Source organism: Phascolarctos cinereus, unplaced genomic scaffold (genome assembly GCF_003287225.1).
Source record: "Phascolarctos cinereus isolate Bilbo 61053 unplaced genomic scaffold, phaCin_HiC Scaffold_726;HRSCAF=1367, whole genome shotgun sequence".
Lineage (NCBI taxonomy): Eukaryota > Metazoa > Chordata > Mammalia > Diprotodontia > Phascolarctidae > Phascolarctos > Phascolarctos cinereus.
In genome coordinates, this window is record NW_027556098.1 from 422,559,449 (window position 1) to 422,576,880 (window position 17,432).

Below are 17,432 nucleotides of genomic sequence, written 5' to 3' on the forward strand. Positions count from 1 at the left end.
TCAAGTGAACAAGGCTTTATTGAACGCCAGGCACCATGGTAAGCATAGCATCTACATATCCCTGATAAGTGGTTTTCTGTCTTCTACACAAAGACCTATATGGACAGGGAACTCATTACCTTTCAAGGTAGCTTTCTTGTAATGAAGTTTTTAGGAATTGGAGCCCTCAGTATCCAAAACTATCTGAACAGTCTAGGTTAAGGGGCAAAACATTGAGAGTTGGAAGGGACCTCAAATTGGATCATTAGTTTGATAGAGATTTGAACCCAGGAACTATCACTCCATCACTAATGGGGATAAATGTAAAGGCCTAAACTTAGGTTCAAACAATCAACTGTACAAGTAGAGACAGGTGAAAATGTGGCTGGAAAAGAATGTCAGGGATTTGCAGTTTAAGTGGACTGCAAACTCAGTGCAAGTCAACAGTGTGATGTGAAGCCAAAAACTGCTAATGGACCTTTCAGCGTTCCATAGGGCACTGTGGCACCCAGGAGGGGAAGGGTCACACTCCTTCCATTCCCGTGCTCCTATCTGAGCTTTGTGCTCAAGTCTAGGAGCCGCAGTTTAGGAAGGATATGGATAAACTGGTGGATGTCCTGGGAAGGGTCTCAAGGATGGCAGGTGGGCTGGAGAGCAGGTCCTGTGAGGCTGAGATAAGTAGGGGCCTTTGGTCTAGAGGAGACTTAGAGAAGACTTAGGAGAGACATGGTGGCTATCTCCAAGTATTTGAGTCTGCCATGCTGAAGAGGGATTGGGCTTGCTCTGCTGGGCCCCAGAGAGCAGATGGGGTGTGAAATGAAGGAGAAGGGCCTAAGGGAAAGGCTGACCCCATTCCAAAGGCAGGAGAAATGGAGGGAAGCTCCAGGCCACCCAGAGGTTTGCAGACTCCCCCCACCACTGACATTCTGTGCCATCCCGCAGTCTCTTCAGACTCTGACTTCCTAAGTCACTTCTTAACAGATCTTCCCACCTTCTGTCTTTCACTCTCTGGTCCATCCAGCTTAGACCACTCTACTGGTCTCAGCCACACTCAGTTTGGACCCCACCTCTCCCTGCTCCTTAGGAATCTTTGCTCATTTTCTACCCTCTACCAAGAAAAGTCCCAATCGTCTCCCTGGCACTCAAGAGTTCTGCAATCTAGCAGTTCCCCCACCTACACCTTTTCTCCCCCCACAAGATGGACAATTCTTGGCAAAATATTGGAAATTGAGGAATTGGAAATATCGTCAATTGGGGAATGGCTGAACAAGTTGTGGTATCTGAACGTAATGGAATACTATTGTTCCATAAGAAATGATGAGCAGGCAGATTTCAGAAAAACCTGGAAAGTCTTGTATAAACTGATACAAAGTGAAATGAACCAGGAGAACATCGTACACAGTAGCAGCAACATTGTGTGATGATCAGCTATGAATGACTTAGCTCTTCTCAGCAACACAATGATCCAGGACAAGTACAAGGGACTCATGAAAGAAATTGCTATCCACATCCAGATAAGGAACTGGTGGACTCAATGAAGATTGAAGCATGCTTTTTTCACTTTTTTTTGTGTGTGTGATGTTTTCCCCCTTTTGATTTATTTCTTCTTTCACAACTGTGGCTAATATGGAAATGTGTTTTACATGATTGCACATATATAACCCATGTCAAACTGCCTACCATTTTAGGAAGAGGGAAAAGGAGGGGAGGGAAAGGAGAGAGAAAATTTGAACTCAAAATCTTGTAAAAATGAATGCTAAAAATTGTCATGACATGTAATTGCAAAAAAAAAAATACTATTTAAAAATAAAATTTAAAAAAAGGAAGACAAGCCTATCAAATCAACACACCCTGTGTCTGCCCCAGTGACCTTCCTTGTCCCTGAGTCTCTATCTGTTGATATCATGCCCTGCTTTCAGGTCACAGCTCAATGACACCTCCTCCAAGAAGCCTCTCTGATCACCAGTCACCACCTAAACCCCAGGTTGAAATGATTCCTCCTTCTCAAGCCTATATCTAGCATGAGTTTGCTCCTATTTTATGCACTTCTGTAAGATGACTTATGGTAGATATCTATTGCTATCAGAGCCCCTCAGTAGGTAGACTAGGAGCTCCATGGAGAGAAGGACTGTGTCTTTTTTATCTTTCCCAGGACCAAGGAGAGGGCCTGGCATATACTTGGTGTTTAATGTTTGTTGAAAAGTAGGTGCCTGTTGGTTTTGAAAGGGTATAAGTCTTGGTACACAAATTTAACAAACATTATTGTGCTATAAAAATGGATTTGAAGAAACAGAGGAAGATTTAGATTTGCTGATGCACAGTGACCTTAATAGAAATGGAATAATAACCACCACCAAATCAAAAAGGAATGTCTGAGCTTGTCTTGGAAGAGATCTGGGAATACTCCTCTCCCTTCTGTGCACAGGTGAGGTCCTAGAAGGAGAACATTGCAAATCCTGTTGGACTTAACCTATGGGTTGGATAATTTTCCTGCTTTCCTCCCCCCTCTTCTTTCTTTTTAATTCTTTGTTATAAGGGCTGGCTCTTTAGGTGAGTGGGGGAGGGAAATATTAGGAAATAAAGGTACTGTAAAAAAGGTTGATGAAATTTTAAAAAAGAAAAATGTATTAAATTCAGAATCCCAGAATTTGTGAATTGGAAGGAAACTTGGTGGAAGGATTTGGAGTCAGTGGACCTGGTCCAAATCTCACCCCTTCCATTTACTAGTTGTATGACCTTAGACAAGTCACTTAACTTGTAAGGGTCTATTTTGTGTAAGGGACTTGGATTCTATGGCTTCTAAGATCTCTCCCAGCTCTAAATCGATGGTCCATCTGGCCAAATCTGTGCATCAAAGGAATTCCCACCATAACCTTCCTGAGGAGCTGTTGTCTGGCATGTTTGAAGACCACCAAGAAAGGAGAGCCCAGCAGCCCCTGAGGCAGCCCCTTCACCTTTGGGCAGCTCTCATTGGGAGCAAACTTTTCCCGATGTCAAGCCTGAATTGATATATGAATCAGTTTTGAGAAAAAGACAGTGTGCTGATTATCCACAGATATCTATCTATATGGCAATAGGCAGAGTGCAGTGTGGGCAACTGGAGTCTCAAGAGCTGTGGGTTTGAATTCTGCCTCTTCTTCCTAGATGTGTGACCTTAGGCAGGTCACTTCCTTTCCCTAAGCCTCATTCTCCTCATTTGTAAAATGGGGAGGCATTTGCATACTTGATGCAGTCTAGTGAGACTCTCCCTTTTCTCCAAGAATGGGGATGAGTGCATGGGTGATGACATATAGACTGAGTGATGAATCGGGAGGACTCGCCTGGAATGGACCCCCTATCAGTCAACCTTCAAGGCCCTGCTCAAATCCCCCCTTCTTCAGATGGCCTCCCCCGTCCCCCCAACTTCTATTGCCATCACCTTTCAGATCGCCATCCCCCTACTCTGTATACATCTCATCTGTGCCTAGTTATTTACATGTAATCTCCCACATTAGAATAGGAGCACCCTGAGGGCAGGGACTCTTCTAGCTAGCTACTTTGTATCTCCAGTGTCTAGCTAGCTCAGTGTCTGGCACATAGCAGGCTTAATACATGCTGGTTGACTGACTTGTCCCAGCCTGCCGGGGCATCCTCATCTACTTTCTTTGCTACAGGCATAGTTACAGCAGGGGCTGGCTCCTTTACTTGCTTCAGAGTATAAAACCCTCTGTGAGAGGGAGGGGAGACCCTAACCTCCTAACCTGTGCTGTGAAGCATCCCAAATCAGAACATGGACAGAGACCCAGGGGACCCCTGGCCTTGCTGTATCCTGGAGAAGGTTACATTCAGTGTGATTTGAGCTGGGTCTCTTTCTTAAGGCAGACATGGGCTATTAACCATGATCTACCCCATAGGGTGGCAGTCAGGGAAACATTTTGTAAATCATTAAGCAACAGCTAAATGTGAGTGTAACTGGAAGCAGCAAAGTTAGGCCTCCCTTCTCTCACTTGCACAATGTCTTTACGATCCCGTGGCAGCTCAGATAGTCATTCTCTTCTCTTCCTCTGCTCTTCACCTTTCTCAGGTCACAGCCCTCTTTGGAAACTGCTCTGGTGAAGCCTCAGAACCGTTTTTCTAAATCTGTTTTGAAATGCACAAAATAAAATACATGGGATTGCAATTACATTAGAGGAAAGCAATTACATTAAAATAAGGATGTATTATTTTTCCTGCACAAATTCACAGACTCCCTGAAATCTATCTACAGACCTCACATTAAGAACTCCTGGTCTAAAATCTAAAATATGAATTTCTTGGGGAAAAGTGAATTCACCATTCAGGTTTGTTTGTTTGTTTGTTTGTTTGTTTGTTTGTTTGTTTGTTTCTTTCTTTCTTTTAGAGGAGAACAGATGTTTATTTCTCAGTCATATAAAAAACAGCATCATGGGCTGCCATGGTCAGTAGGTTCTCCGTCCTTAGAGGAGATGACTGGGGGTCATTCGAGCAGACTGGCCAAGTGTACTCTGCTGGCCCAGCAGCAGAGAAGCCAACGCCACTTCTAGATCTCTGGAGTGGGTCCATCCCCAAAGCAGCCATAACTACTGATCCCCAAGCCTACTGACATGTGAGCGCAGGGCACGGTTGACGAAAATACCAGGGTCTTCCTAGAGCAGGCCATGTCTTCAGTCAGAATGGAGAGGAAGACGTAGAAAGCAGGAGTGCACATGGCCTGTTGATAACGTAACAGCACCGGCTCCCAGAGCACCATGGCCTGCAAGGCTCTCTTCTGCTGAGGAGTTTCTCATGCATACTTCAAAATCACACAAGGTATCAAATACAGAGGTGTATACTCAGCTGTTTACCACCACCATGGGGAGGCCCTGGGTGGAATCCCAGGGCTTCAGGGGCTAACTGGATGCTGCTGGATAGTATAATTAACTGGGATGACACTGGGCTCATCAAATTAAACCCCAGAATATCATGGGGCCTCCTCAGTGAAACCCCCAGTGACTGCCACAGTGACAGGCCTAACAATTTCCACAGGAAAACCCAAATGGAACCCCAAATGCCTACAGTTTGGACTGTGCCAGGCAGTTCAATGGGTGGTCCACTGGGCTGGTCCATCAGTACACATATGTGGTACAGATGCTGCAGACAGACAACGAGCTGAGCCCAGGACTGAACAGAAGGAAGAGGGTTGGCTGGATGGCATTTGGGAAGTTATGGTGCGCTCTCAATGAGCTTGGCTGCGACCCTGCCTTGGAGACCCATCTCTTAAACACCATTGTTTTCCTGGTGATGAAGAATCAAAATCGCAGGCATCCCAAAGGATGGAGACACATACGATAGGAGGGACGACTGATGGACGAGAAGCGGCAGAAGTCAGAGGAGGGGCCGGTTCAGTGGGCGATGGCTGCTTTGGGAATCAGAGGACCTGGGTTTGAATCCAGGATCTGCTACTTCCTGCTGGAGTGACCACAGGGCAGTCCTGGCTAGGCCTGTGCTTATAACCCTCCCCCGTTGGTGGGAAGGAGCTGCTGGTGTAGACTTTAAGGACTTAAGGTCCCCTGTGAAGGAGTGTCAGGGGTTTCTATCACAGACAGGCAGGATGGGGGGCTTGGAGGGACCTCAGCGGCCATCTCATCGAAGGAGCCTCCCAAAGTGAGAGGCCTGTCTCTAACACATGCCAATATTAGGGGGTCAGTGGTTCATTGCCACAGATGGGAACCCCTCCGCATCCTAGCAGCTAGGGCTTCATGCCTCGTAGAGGCCGGCCCTCTGACGCTAGGCCTATCTTTGTTGGCCAGCAAGGCAGGGCTCTGACAGCAAGCCATCGGCTAACGGCAGGATTGGGCAGACAGCCCAGCCACCTGCAAGTCACGGTGTGGGCCGCTGCGTGGCCTTCTCTTCCAAAGACCCAGGCCAGGGGCTCACCTGGCTGGAGAGCCTTTGGGGATCTAAGGCCACTCCTACCAGGGCTCCTTGGCACCTGGGAGCTGTGTGGCTTCTGTCTACAAAAAGTCCTCTTTTATCAAATTTAGCCAGGCAAACCCTTAAGGACCCACTGCATGCCCGGCCTTAGGGCTAAACCCCTCCCTCAAAGAGCTTTTAGTCCAATGGGGGTGGAGCTTAGGGGCCACACCCAGAGAACGATCCCACTCCAGTCAGAGCCTGGCAGAATGTGAGCCCCCGCAGGGCAAGGCCACTTCACTTTTGTCTCTATCCCCGGTACCCCGGGCAGTGGTTGGCATACAACTGCACAATAACGCCTGCTGCTGCTTCCTTGGGTTAAGCTTTGCAGAATCCTTTCATCACACTGGCCCTGTGATAGATAAAGGCAGGTCTTCCGGTCGCCAGTACCACTTGGCGGGATCTCTGGGGGCACACGAGACTGCTGCACGTCACCGATGATGACGCCCTCATTGAGCACGTGGTGGAATGTAGGGGGCGCAAAGCCCAGCACCAATGTGTGACTGACCCTCGGCAAGGCTCTGCACCTGACTCAGTCTCAGTTTACCCATCTGCCACATGGGGAGAACAAGCCAGCCCCTGATGAGCGCACAGGGCTATGTGCACTGATAGCAGACTCATCTTCTGGATCTGCAGTAGCCAGCAGGCTGTGGCTCCACATTCACAAGGGCCCATCTCCACTGCCCAAAATGTGGATTTTTTGCCTCGAATGATACGCAGATCGCACCTCTCTCCTGAGGGGAAAGAAAAGGCAGGTCAGTGACTGCGGGCGTGCTGCTCCCTCCCCTCCGGGGGTCCTCTCTGCCTCCCAGGCCACGTGGAGGGCTAGGAGGTGAACCCCAGAGGGGAGGGGTCCAGATCTATCTCGGGTGTGGGCTGCTCTCTCTACTGTCTCCCCCAGGGCTCACAAGTGTCAGAGGCAGGCTTTGAACGGAGCCTTCCTGCGGCCAGGGTCTCTGCGCTGCCCTACCCTACCTCTCTCATGTGGGGCTCAGGAAAGTTTTGGGAAGCCAGCAGGGAGGCGAGGAGGTCCACTGGGCTGGACTGGAGCCCAGCACCGTGCAGGCGACGCCCATAAACATCTGCTCATGACAAAGGCTCATCTTTTAGCAAGTGGGGCTGCTGGTCCTCCACGGACCAGGAGAGGCTGAATCCCAGCTCCCTTTAGCTTCCACACCTTCTGACACCCTCAGAGGCCCCCAGTCCACACAGCCCTCCCTGAAGCAGATGCCCTCTCTACTACGGTCACCATGCATGGAATCTGGGCCTCTGCTTGGATAGCTCCAGTGACAGGGAGCTCACTACTTAGGCAACTGTTTTCACTGTTAGACTGTTCTAATTGTCAGGAAGCTCTCGTTAAATTGGGCCAAACTTGGCCTTCCTGTCACTTTCCAATGGTTCTATTCTTTGGGACCAAAGAGGGAAAATCTAATCTTTATTCCACACTACATCTCTGTAGACACTAGAAAGTAGCAATCAGCCCGCCCGCTGCAGGTCTTCTTCAGGCTGAAACCTCCCTGCCCCATGAGAGGAAGGACAGGGAGGTCCTTTGCCCACGTGCTAATCAAGGACTTTCTTAAAAATGGGGCATCTAGCAGTAAACAAGGCATTCCAGAGGGGCCTGGCTGGGGCAGAGGACTGTGGGGCTATCACCTCCCTGAGAGTGGCCAGACGGCTTCCCTTAGCATAGCGTCAGATTGCATTGGCACTCTAGGTAGTCATATCACACACTGTAGATTTATATTGAGCTGGTGGTCCACTAACACCTCCAGATCTCTGTCATGTGACCTGCCTTCCTGTTTCTCCTCCCCATGCCCCACTCGGAGCCTGGGCAGTCAATTAGAACAACCCCATTTGTCACTCTTCCCTTTTCAATGCCATCTTTTTGGCTCAATGTTCTAGCCCGTGGAGAGCTTCTTGGATCCCAGCTCCACCACCCAACACAAATGCTCCTCCTTCTCACTTCATCAAGAAAACAGGAAGCATTTGAAAAAGAATTCAATCTAGGTGACTGGTAAGCTGGTTACTCCCAACCAAACTCTGGGGGTTTTTTCTTCTGGTCTTTTACCATTGGAGGCCGGGTGGCAGCACCATCACTCACCTGGTCCTGCAGAGGGATTCTTCCCCCAGCCCCACCCTGAACCAGAGGGCCTCCAGTGCTCCCCTTTTTTACACCTGGGTCAATGACACAAGGCAGCATGGACCAGTAGGAAGCCAGGCCCACTTCACTTACCAGCTCAGTAACCTTGGGCACGTGACCTTCCCTTGCTGGGCCTCAGTTTCCCCATCTGTAAAATGAAGGTTCTGACTCGGTTTTTTCTAAGATGCCCTTCAGGCTCCACAGTCTACTTCTCCTTATAGACAGGCCTGCTTTGGCTCATGAAGCCCTAATTCATCGGCAACCACAGCATGAATCTTTGGACCACAACCCAGGAAACTGCTCCTGCTCTTGAACAATCTTGAACAATTACATCTCTGCCCATTGCTCACATACTACCTTACCTCTGGCTTTCTAGGGGGAAAACACAGTGGGCTGGCCAGGACTCTGGGGCTCTACTTCTGGCCATGGGCTCAGTATGGCTTCTCAAGGGCCCGAATTTCCCTACGATAAACTGGGAGATTTCATAGTCTCTACAGAACCTTCAGGACTTTCTGCTTTCTTGGACTGAAGTCTCCACTTGTTAACTTCACTTTGGAGATTTGGTGTTGTGGAAAAAGTGCTGGAGCTATGGGGAAGAGGGAGGGAAGAAGGAAGGGAGGGAGGGAGGAAGGGAAGGAGGGAAGAAGAAAAAAGGAAGGGAGGGAGGGAGGAAGGGAGGGAGAAAGGGAAGGAGGGAGGAGAGGAAGGGGGGAGGAGGGAAGAAAGAGAGGGAGGGAGAGAAGAAGCATTTATTAAATACCTACTGTTTTCCAGGCACTTGCTAAGTGCTTTACAAATATTTTCTCTCTGTCTCTCTCTCTCTCTCTTTTTTTCTTTTTGGTGAAGCAATTGGGTTTAAGTGACTTAAGTGCCCGAGGGTCACAAGCATCAAGTGTCTGAGGCTGGATTTGAACTCAGATCCTCCTGATTAAGTGACTTGCCCACAGTCATACAGCTAGCAAGTGTCTGAGGCTGCCTTTGAACTCAGGACTTCATGACTTGGGGCCCAACTCTATGCCTTTGACACCTAGCTGCCTTTCTGTGGGGGTTGTGAAGTGTGGGGCAAATTCAGGATCTGACACTTTCTTCTTTTGTGACTTGGAGCAAGTCCTGACTTCTCTGTGCATCAATTTCCTCATCTGTAAAATGGGGATGAAAATGTTTCCTCTGTCCCTCCCGGAGTTGTAACCCTTCAAGCACTATGGAAATGAGTTCTTATTCCTGGTACACTTCAGTGGTACTTCATAAGCATGGTAATAAGATGAGACCACCTGTGTAACTGCCATCTGTGTCCAGTTTTAAGGGACACAGTGTGTTTTACAGACCTTCTGTCCTTTGAACTTTACAAGCACCCTGTGAGTTAGGTGTTAGAGGCATTATCACCCCATTTTGTAGATGAGGAGGCTGAGGTCCCAGTTCCGGGTTACACAGTCCTTTGTCTTTCTTTGTATTTCCTAATCCCTGTGTCAGAATGGAAGCTCCTCCGGGGCAGGGATTGTTTCATTTTGGTCCTTGTGACTACAACAGCCTAGCTCAGTGCCTCTCACATGGCAGGTGTTTAACAAATGTTTGTTGAATTGAATTGAATAGTACATGTTGGAAGTAGGATTTGAATCCAGGTCTTGATTAGAACTCCAAGTCTCTATTCACTAAGTCATGGGTTTCTCCTGGTTGAAGCCCCTAGCCCAATGCACTATAGACCTTCGACAAATGGAAATGAATGAATGGACAATATCCCTGCATTGTAGTTATCACAGAATTAACGAGGGAGCAGAAAGGGATCTTGGCCATCACCTCATCTTAATTTTACAACTGAAGAAAGCAAGGTACCAAGAAGGGGAGGGACTAACCTGAGATCCCAAAGGCTTGCTTGGTATTCATCTAGTTTGTCTCCCATTTTGCAGACAAAGGGATTGAGGTGTGAGGCAGCTGACTGATTGGACAGCAGATGGGGACCAGAAGACTCTTGGCTCCTGCTCAGCTCACAGCTCTTCTGGCTCTATGACAGTGCTAGGCTTTCTCTCCAGAATGGGTCCGCTGGTGCCGAATGAGGGTAGAGAACTGACTGAAGGCCTTCCCACATTCGTTGCATTCATACGGCTTCTCTCCAGTGTGGATGATCTGATGTTGAGTAAGGGTTGAGCGTAGACGGAAGGCTTTCCCACACTCTCGACATTCATAGGGCTTCTCTCCAGTGTGGATTCTCTGGTGCTGAGTAAGATAAGTGCTACGGCTGAAAGCCTTCCCACATTCATTACACTTATAAGGCTTCTCTCCAGTGTGAATGAACTGGTGTTCAATGAGGGTGGAGCTATGACTGAAGGCCTTCCCACACGCAGTGCATTCATAGGGTTTCTCTCTGGTGTGAGTCCTTTGGTGGCGAGTGAGGTGGGAGCTGCGGCTGAAGGCTTCTCCGCACACATTACACTCATAGGGCTTCTCCCCAGTGTGGATTATCTGATGTTGAATGAGGGTGGAGCTATGACTGAAGGCCTTCCCACACTCGGTGCACTCATAGGGCCTTTCTCTGGTGTGAGTCCTTTGGTGGCGAGTGAGGTGGGCGCTTCGGCTGAAGGCTTCCCCACAAATGCCACACTCATATGGTTTCTCTCCCGTATGAATGATCTGGTGTTGGGCAATGGCTGATCGGTGGCTGAAGGTTTTCCCACATTGCCCACATTCGTAGGGCTTCTCCCCGATGTGGATTTTCTGATGTTGACTAAGGTATGCACTCCGGCTGAAGGCTTTCCCACACTCAGCACACTCATAAGGTTTCTCTCCCGTGTGAATGATCTGATGTTGGGTGATGGCAGATGGGTGGCTAAAGGTTTTCCCACACTGCCCACATTCGTAGGGCTTCTCCCTGATGTGAACTCTCTGATGCTGGGCGAGGTATGTGCTCCGGCCAAAGGCTTTCCCACAGGCACCACATTCATAGGGCTTCTCTCCAATATGAATTCGCTGGTGTTCGGTCAGGTAGGCGCTCCGGCTGAAGGCTTTGCCACAATCTTCACACTTGTAAGGTTTCTCTCCAGTGTGGGTTGTCTGGTGCTGGAGAAGGGATGAGCTGTGACTGAAAAGTTTCCCACATTCACTACACTCATAGGGTCTGTTTCCCGTATGGATTCTCTGGTGTCGAATAAGGTTGGAGCGGTGACCGAAGGCCTTCCCACACTCGGTGCATTCGTGGGGTTTCTCTGCAGCATGGATTACTTGATGTTTGATGAAGTCTGAAATCTGCCTGAAGCTTTTTGCACATGTCTCACATTGATGGGGTCTCTCTCCTGAGGAGTCTGTGTTGAGAGGCGAACCAAGGTCTGAGCTCAGATTTAAGCTCCTTCCAAATTCATTGTATTGTGGACCTTTCTCCCCCTTAGGGGCTTTTTTTGGATTGACTGTTAATTGTCTGAAACCTTTTCTCTCCCAGGAAACAGATCCCTCCTGAGTTTGACCTAACAGGTCTCCCTTCTGACTTTGTAATGTGGTATAGATGTCCTCACACTTGGTGTCCCAGAGGACATGGCTTGCTGGACTTCCCAAGATGACTTCCTGGGATTCGTATTCAGAAAAGTTGGGCTTTGGAGAAGATGCATTTGCCTCCATGTTAGTCTTCTGAGCTGAATGAGAATGAAAAGAGAAATATCACAAAAATATCTCTTAGAGGAACGGGGTTATCGAGCTAGCTCTGTCACTAACAATCTGTGGATGGTCCTCTCTGAATGACCTCTGAAACCCCTGCCAGCCTAATCTTCTCTGGGTCTTGGCACAATGATTAGAAAGACAGTGCCTGTGGGAAGGGATGAGGTTTGAGAGCTGCATTCAAACAGGGTCTCAGGAAGGTGGGGGTGGGGGGTGAATGAGAAGCCCATGGAAGAGACACACCGGAGGAAATGGCTGGAAGGGCCCTTCAGGGGTCATTCGGTCCAGCCCCGATTTTACCCAGAGGGACGCCAAGGAGTGCAATGGGGAGACAGTCGCCAAGCAGACTGATGATACCCTAGCGACTCTTTCACTTGTCTTTGGACTGCTGGTTCTTAGCACAGGGCTTTATGGATTGGGCCAATGAATGCCTGTCAGTTGTGATGGACTTGTCCCGACTCACGTGCTAGCCTATTCTTAATTTTCAAGGTGATAGTTCTTTGCAAAGTGGCTCCTGGCCCTCAGGGAAATGTCTACCCAAATTCTGCCTTTTAACAGCTTCCTACACACTTTGCACAGCTCCTAATGTTCAGTCTTATCTCAGGCTACTACTCCTCTAAATGTAATACGGGCTCCAGTCAAACAGGGTGACTTGTCATCACCAGTATATACCCTGTGTACACCTCCATGACTTTATTTTACATGCTCGCTCTGCCTGGAATCCCCTCCTTTGGTGTAATGGAAGGATGCCCTATTCAGTGGCAGGAAGGACCTGGATTCAAGTCCTGCCTTTGACACTTACTAGCTATGTGACCTTGGCCAAGTCACTTCTTTCTAGCTCCTCACCAGAAGATTGGTTCACACCCATTAGCTGTATGACTAAAGAAGGTGCTTCCCTTCTCTATGAATCAAGGAAGAAGGGTGTTGGAAGCAAGTCAGAAATTAAGGAATCACTGAGCACCTGAGCACCTGGACTAAAACTTGCCCCTCCAGAGCCCTTCAGCACTTCTTAAACGGTGGGTTGTGACCCCAGGGGCTTTCGCTGCAAACACGTCAGAGCTGGGAGGGGCTCTAGGTATGGAATGGCAAAGCTGGGAAGGGCCCTAGCCTATGGAACATAAACCATCAGTGCTTCAGGGGACCTGAGAACAGAGCACAGAACAGCAGGGCAGAGACGCCCTCAGACGCAGGACACGATGTCGGGCAGGGAAGGACCTCGAAACAAAGAAGGTCCCAGATAAAGGGCTCCTTGGACCACAGAGACCCACCAACAGAAGTCACATGTCCAAGCTGGATGTGTCCTTGGGGAAGGAGAGGGAACATGCATTAATAGAGCACCTACTGTGTGCCCAGCCCCGGGCTAAGCACTCTGCAAATGTGATCACATTTGATCCTCACAACCCTGGGAGGGAGGTGCTACGTTTAACCCCATTTTACAGATGAGGAAACTGAGGCAGACAGTGGTGATAACCCGGCAGTGTCTGAGGCCAGATTTGGTTCTAGGTCTTCCAGACTCCAGGCCCTGCGCTCGGGAGCCAAGCAGAAGGAGCTGGGTGCTCTCCCACAGGCGGGCACTGCAAAGCTGAAGGCAGCCGTCTTCTCCCTTAATTTCCTAGCTCCTCAATCACATGAGCCAGAAGCCCTCTGCCATCTTGGTGGCCTCTGTCTGGGCACTGACCTCTCACCCACGTCCCTCCTAGAACAGGGAGCCTAGATCTGAGCTCCCTCATCCTCCCATAGTCTGGATGGGGTACAGAACAACGCCCTCTTCATGTGGCCTAATGACCCTTCTCACCACTGTATCTTCTGGCTCAAGCCAAATTTCTGGGTCATTCAAACCCCAGATATTTTTCACATGAAGGGCCGCTGCTGGCCAAGCCTCTCTGATTTTATACACACAAAGCTGATTTTTTGAACCCAATATGAGATTTACCAGCATATCTCTGAAATGTCAGGGGAACAGGTTTGGCCCCCTGCTGAGGTCATCATTGCACAGGTAGTTCCCTGCCCAGCTCTGTGTCACTGGCAAATCCGCAAAGCCCTTCAGTGGGGCCTCCTAGACCCTTAGGACCCTCCACCAGTCTCCTCTGTGGGCTGGGCCTGAGTCTGGGGAACTGTACATGTCCATGGTAGATGGAATGAGACCATGGAGGGGGCACTCTGCCCAGCCTTGCCCTGACCTCCAGTAGGTCTGTGCCCTAGGAAGGAAGGAGGGGAAGTCAATCTGGTGTGAAAGGCTCTGAGGAAGCCACACCTATTCTTCCTGATCATGGCACTTCCTTTTCTCAAGGGTCAGGGTCACCAAGGATCCCTCTAATAATACACTGCAGAAATTCCCCAGGAATCAAAGTCAAGCTCGCTGGCCTAGAGATGACAAACGGCATCTCCCCTTCCCTTTTAGGGGGGTGTCTGTGGTCACTTTCCAAACCTTTCAGCTCTTTCTGCCAGAGGCTCAGCTCCCATCCAAGAGAACCAGGACTGCAAGGGCCTAGTGAACCCAACTCTCTGGGGGTGGCCACAGGCCGCCTGAGAGCCTTTGAGGCCTGGATCCTCTTTGGCAATGCTGGGGGGGGGGCTCTGTCATGGAGAGGAAGGGAGGTGAGGTGCTTGTTGGAGTCCTCAGCACTCCTGGCCAATGACTCTGACCCAATCGAGTAGATTAACCAGTGTTCATTGCCCCTGGTTCCATGGAGGGATGGAAGGGGATATAGCCCCATGAGGAGGCGGGATTACAGGAGGCACAATATCCATGTGCTACAGAATGACCAGGCTGGGATGGCCCATAGCGGGCATCTCATGTCCTGCTTCACGCAGCGCAGGCAGCCCCCTTGGCAGGGTCATGGAAGCCGCTACCTTCTGAGGCATGTGCTCTGTGGTGGGATGGCTTTGGTGGAAGTGTGTGCCTTGGGATGGCCCCCCACCCACTGCTCTGGGCTGGGCCCTCTGGGGCTTCATCCAATGAAAGACTCCCCCAGACAGTGAACAGATCCCTCCCTGCATCCTCCCTCCTCAGGGCTCACTGACCCTAGGACCCTCAGGTGGCAGGCAGACCTCCTGGTTCCTGGTCCCTGGCCATGGTGGGGGCCATCCTCTGCTGCTTCAGCTGGGGAAAGTCCCTCCTCAAGGCGGCCCCTGATTCTCTCTGTGCCAGAGGCAACAGCTGTAAAATGAAGGGAGAGGAAAGGCTAGGGAGGGGAGGGAGGAGGGTGGGGCCGAGCCCTCCCCTGGAGACCCTGTCCTGGAAAAATGGGAGGTGGGATAGGTGAGGTGCATTCTGGGATCTCCCAGCTCTCCCTCCATGCAGGGATCTCTAAGCACCTCCCAGCTCTCTGTCCATCCAGGGATCTCTAAGCACCTCCCAGCTTTCTCTCCATCCACGGATCTCTAAGCACCTCCCAGCTTTCTCTCCATCCACGGATCTCTAAGCACCTCCCAGCTCTCTCTCCATCCAGGGATCTCTAAGCACCTCCCATCCTCCCTCGGGGCTCAGGGTGAAGCGCTCAGGGCTCTCCGAGCTTGGCCCCCCTGGGCGACCCTCGGAAGATCGACCCTCAGAAGATCGCTCACCTGCTCTGTGCCCGGGTCCGAAGGCGGTCAGTCAGGCCGCTGGCCTCACCAGGTGACCCTGGGCATGTCTCTAACACTCTCTGGGACTCAGTTTCCCAACCTGTCAAAAGGGCCGGGGTAGTGGCTGCGGGAGGGAGTGTGGGGGGGTGGATCACAGGGATCTCTAAGCGCCCTCCCTGCAGGGGGCTGAAGTTCTAACGGGGAGGGGGCTGAGTGGGGCTGGCCGAGGGAGGTGGATCAGTGGGTGACGTCACAGACCACGCCTTCACCCTTTAGGAGGGTCATGTCATCTTCTGATTGGTTGATTTCGGGGGCGCGGGGACAAGAGGGCAGCGCGAGGGGAGGGCCTAAAGCAGATCCTCACCTGTGATTGGTTCTTCTCCGGCCGACTCAGAGCGTGAGGAGCACGCAGAATTGCCACTGCGCTTGCGCCTCCGGCCCACTCCTCCTCCCCTTCTCGGGAAAGCGTTTGCCAACCGGGGAGTTAAGCACTTAGCGTCTCCTTCTCCAGGACAACCGTGGGAAGGCCTGGAGAAGTCCGTCTCCATGGCAACAACGGGAGCCCCAGCCTTCCCTCATTCACCGCGCGTGTCTGTGGATTGGTCCAGGTCTGATCGTGGGCCCTTAAGGAGCTGTCTCCATGGCAACCACTGAGGACGCGCTGGCTGCAGCCAATGAGGAGCTGCGGCAACCAGCGGCGCCCCGTCTCCCCGACCCACGTGGAGGCGCCTCTCCAAAGCCCACTCCCCTTTCCGGGCCTTAGTTTCCCTGTGTGTCAAACGAAGGCGTGGCCTTGGCGACCCCGGAGCTATATCCCTGGGCCTTGTGTGCCTTCCCTCGGAAGGTCGGGCATTGGGCAGTGCGTGAGTCCGGGGCCTGCGCCTGGAACTTCGTGTGCGCTGCGGGGTCTTACTGAATAGGACCAGAGAGTCTGGCTTGGAGCGTCAGCCTTGACCGCCCAGTGTCTCCCCTGGGGCTCGGGACAGCCCTGGGGGCCCCACCCTGTGGCAACACCAAGCCCTTTCCTGTCATTGTGCTCATCCCAGGGCACCTAGTGCCACACACAGTAGGCGCTTAATAAATGTCTGCTCTGCTGGGTGTCTGGTAGAGTCTGCACTGGGGGAGGGGTGAAACCCCAGGCCAGGGGAAGGAGTACAGCTGGCCAGGAGGACAGCGAGCTAAGGAAGGTGGGGAGGAGGAGAAAGAGGAGGAGGGAGGGCAGGGTGGCTTCTGGGAAGGCCCAAGGCTCTTGGCAAAGGCCCCTGTCCAACACCAGCATTTCTCTGGGGCTGCTGGATGGCAGTGACCCTCTCCTTGGAGGAGAGATGACCATTGCCCAGGGCAGAGGGGAGGCTGAGGTATCACCCAAGGAACTGCGTGGATGGGCAGCCATGGATGGGGTGTTTGGACCTCCCAAATCAAAGTCACAGAGGTATTTGATTATTTGGACAGGGGCAGGAGATGTGTGCAATAATATGACTTCATTGGGTCCTCACAACGACCCTGGGAGGGAGGTGCTCCTGTCAACCCCATTCTGCAGATGAGGAAACTGAGACAGGTGAGGTGAGTTGTCTAAGGTCATACAACTGGGAAGTGCCTGAAGCTAGATTTGAACTCAAGCCCTGCGCTCTTTCCAGGCTGCTAGCTTCCTTTTAAGGCATTTTACAGGAATTGGAGAACGATTTTAGTGCAAGGTGTTCCAAAAGTTTTTAAGCTATTAAGGCTTAAAACTGCATCAGAATTTTTGGAACACTATTTTAGATGATTACTACTGAGATCTGTAACAAGGTGTTGCTGGTCATCCTCGGTTTTCAAAGAGAACCAAAGACACCATGCCAGAGGATTTCAGGCAGCCTTCGAAAACATCCTCGACGTTCCGGAGGGCCGCCCAAAATCCTTGGCTGTGCAGGTCTGGGCTGAGGGTCCTCATGCTCTTGAGGGGGCGAACTCTTGACTGGCTGCAGGTCATTCTCCTTTTACCTTGGATAGTATGCGGTCCTGATAAACTCCCCGGACCCAGGCTCCACCTAACTTTGTGTTCACCTGACTCTTACATCCTGTGTTCTACGTATCCTACCTCTGCTATGTGCCCTTCTGGGCTCCATTTTATATATGAGGAAACTGAGGCAAACAGGATGAAGTGACTTGCTTGCCCAGA

General features: G+C 50.9%; 1 protein-coding gene across 2 annotated transcripts; it reads right to left on the reverse strand.

The window, feature by feature from the left end:
- LOC110220097 (uncharacterized) lies at nt 1-15,819 on the reverse strand. Of its 2 annotated transcripts, XM_021003958.2 has the most exons (4): nt 15,275-15,819; nt 14,732-14,867; nt 9,919-11,685; nt 1-6,662 (listed from the first exon to the last, which is right to left on the reverse strand). In XM_021003958.2, the coding sequence occupies exon 3, from the start codon at nt 11,669-11,671 to the stop codon at nt 10,079-10,081; it is 1,593 nt and encodes a 530-aa protein (XP_020859617.1). In that variant the 5' UTR covers nt 11,672-11,685; nt 14,732-14,867; nt 15,275-15,819; the 3' UTR covers nt 1-6,662; nt 9,919-10,078. The 2 variants fall into 2 exon arrangements, with proteins under 2 accessions (XP_020859617.1, XP_020859620.1); XM_021003961.2 differs by lacking the exon at nt 14,732-14,867.
- Nucleotides 15,820-17,432: the final 1,613 nt, after the last annotated feature.

Bases quoted from the DNA above. Each gene is read 5' to 3' on its own strand.
- LOC110220097 (XM_021003961.2), bottom strand. From the start codon at position 11,671: ATGGAGGCAAATGCATCTTCTCCAAAGCCCAACTTTTCTGAATACGAA.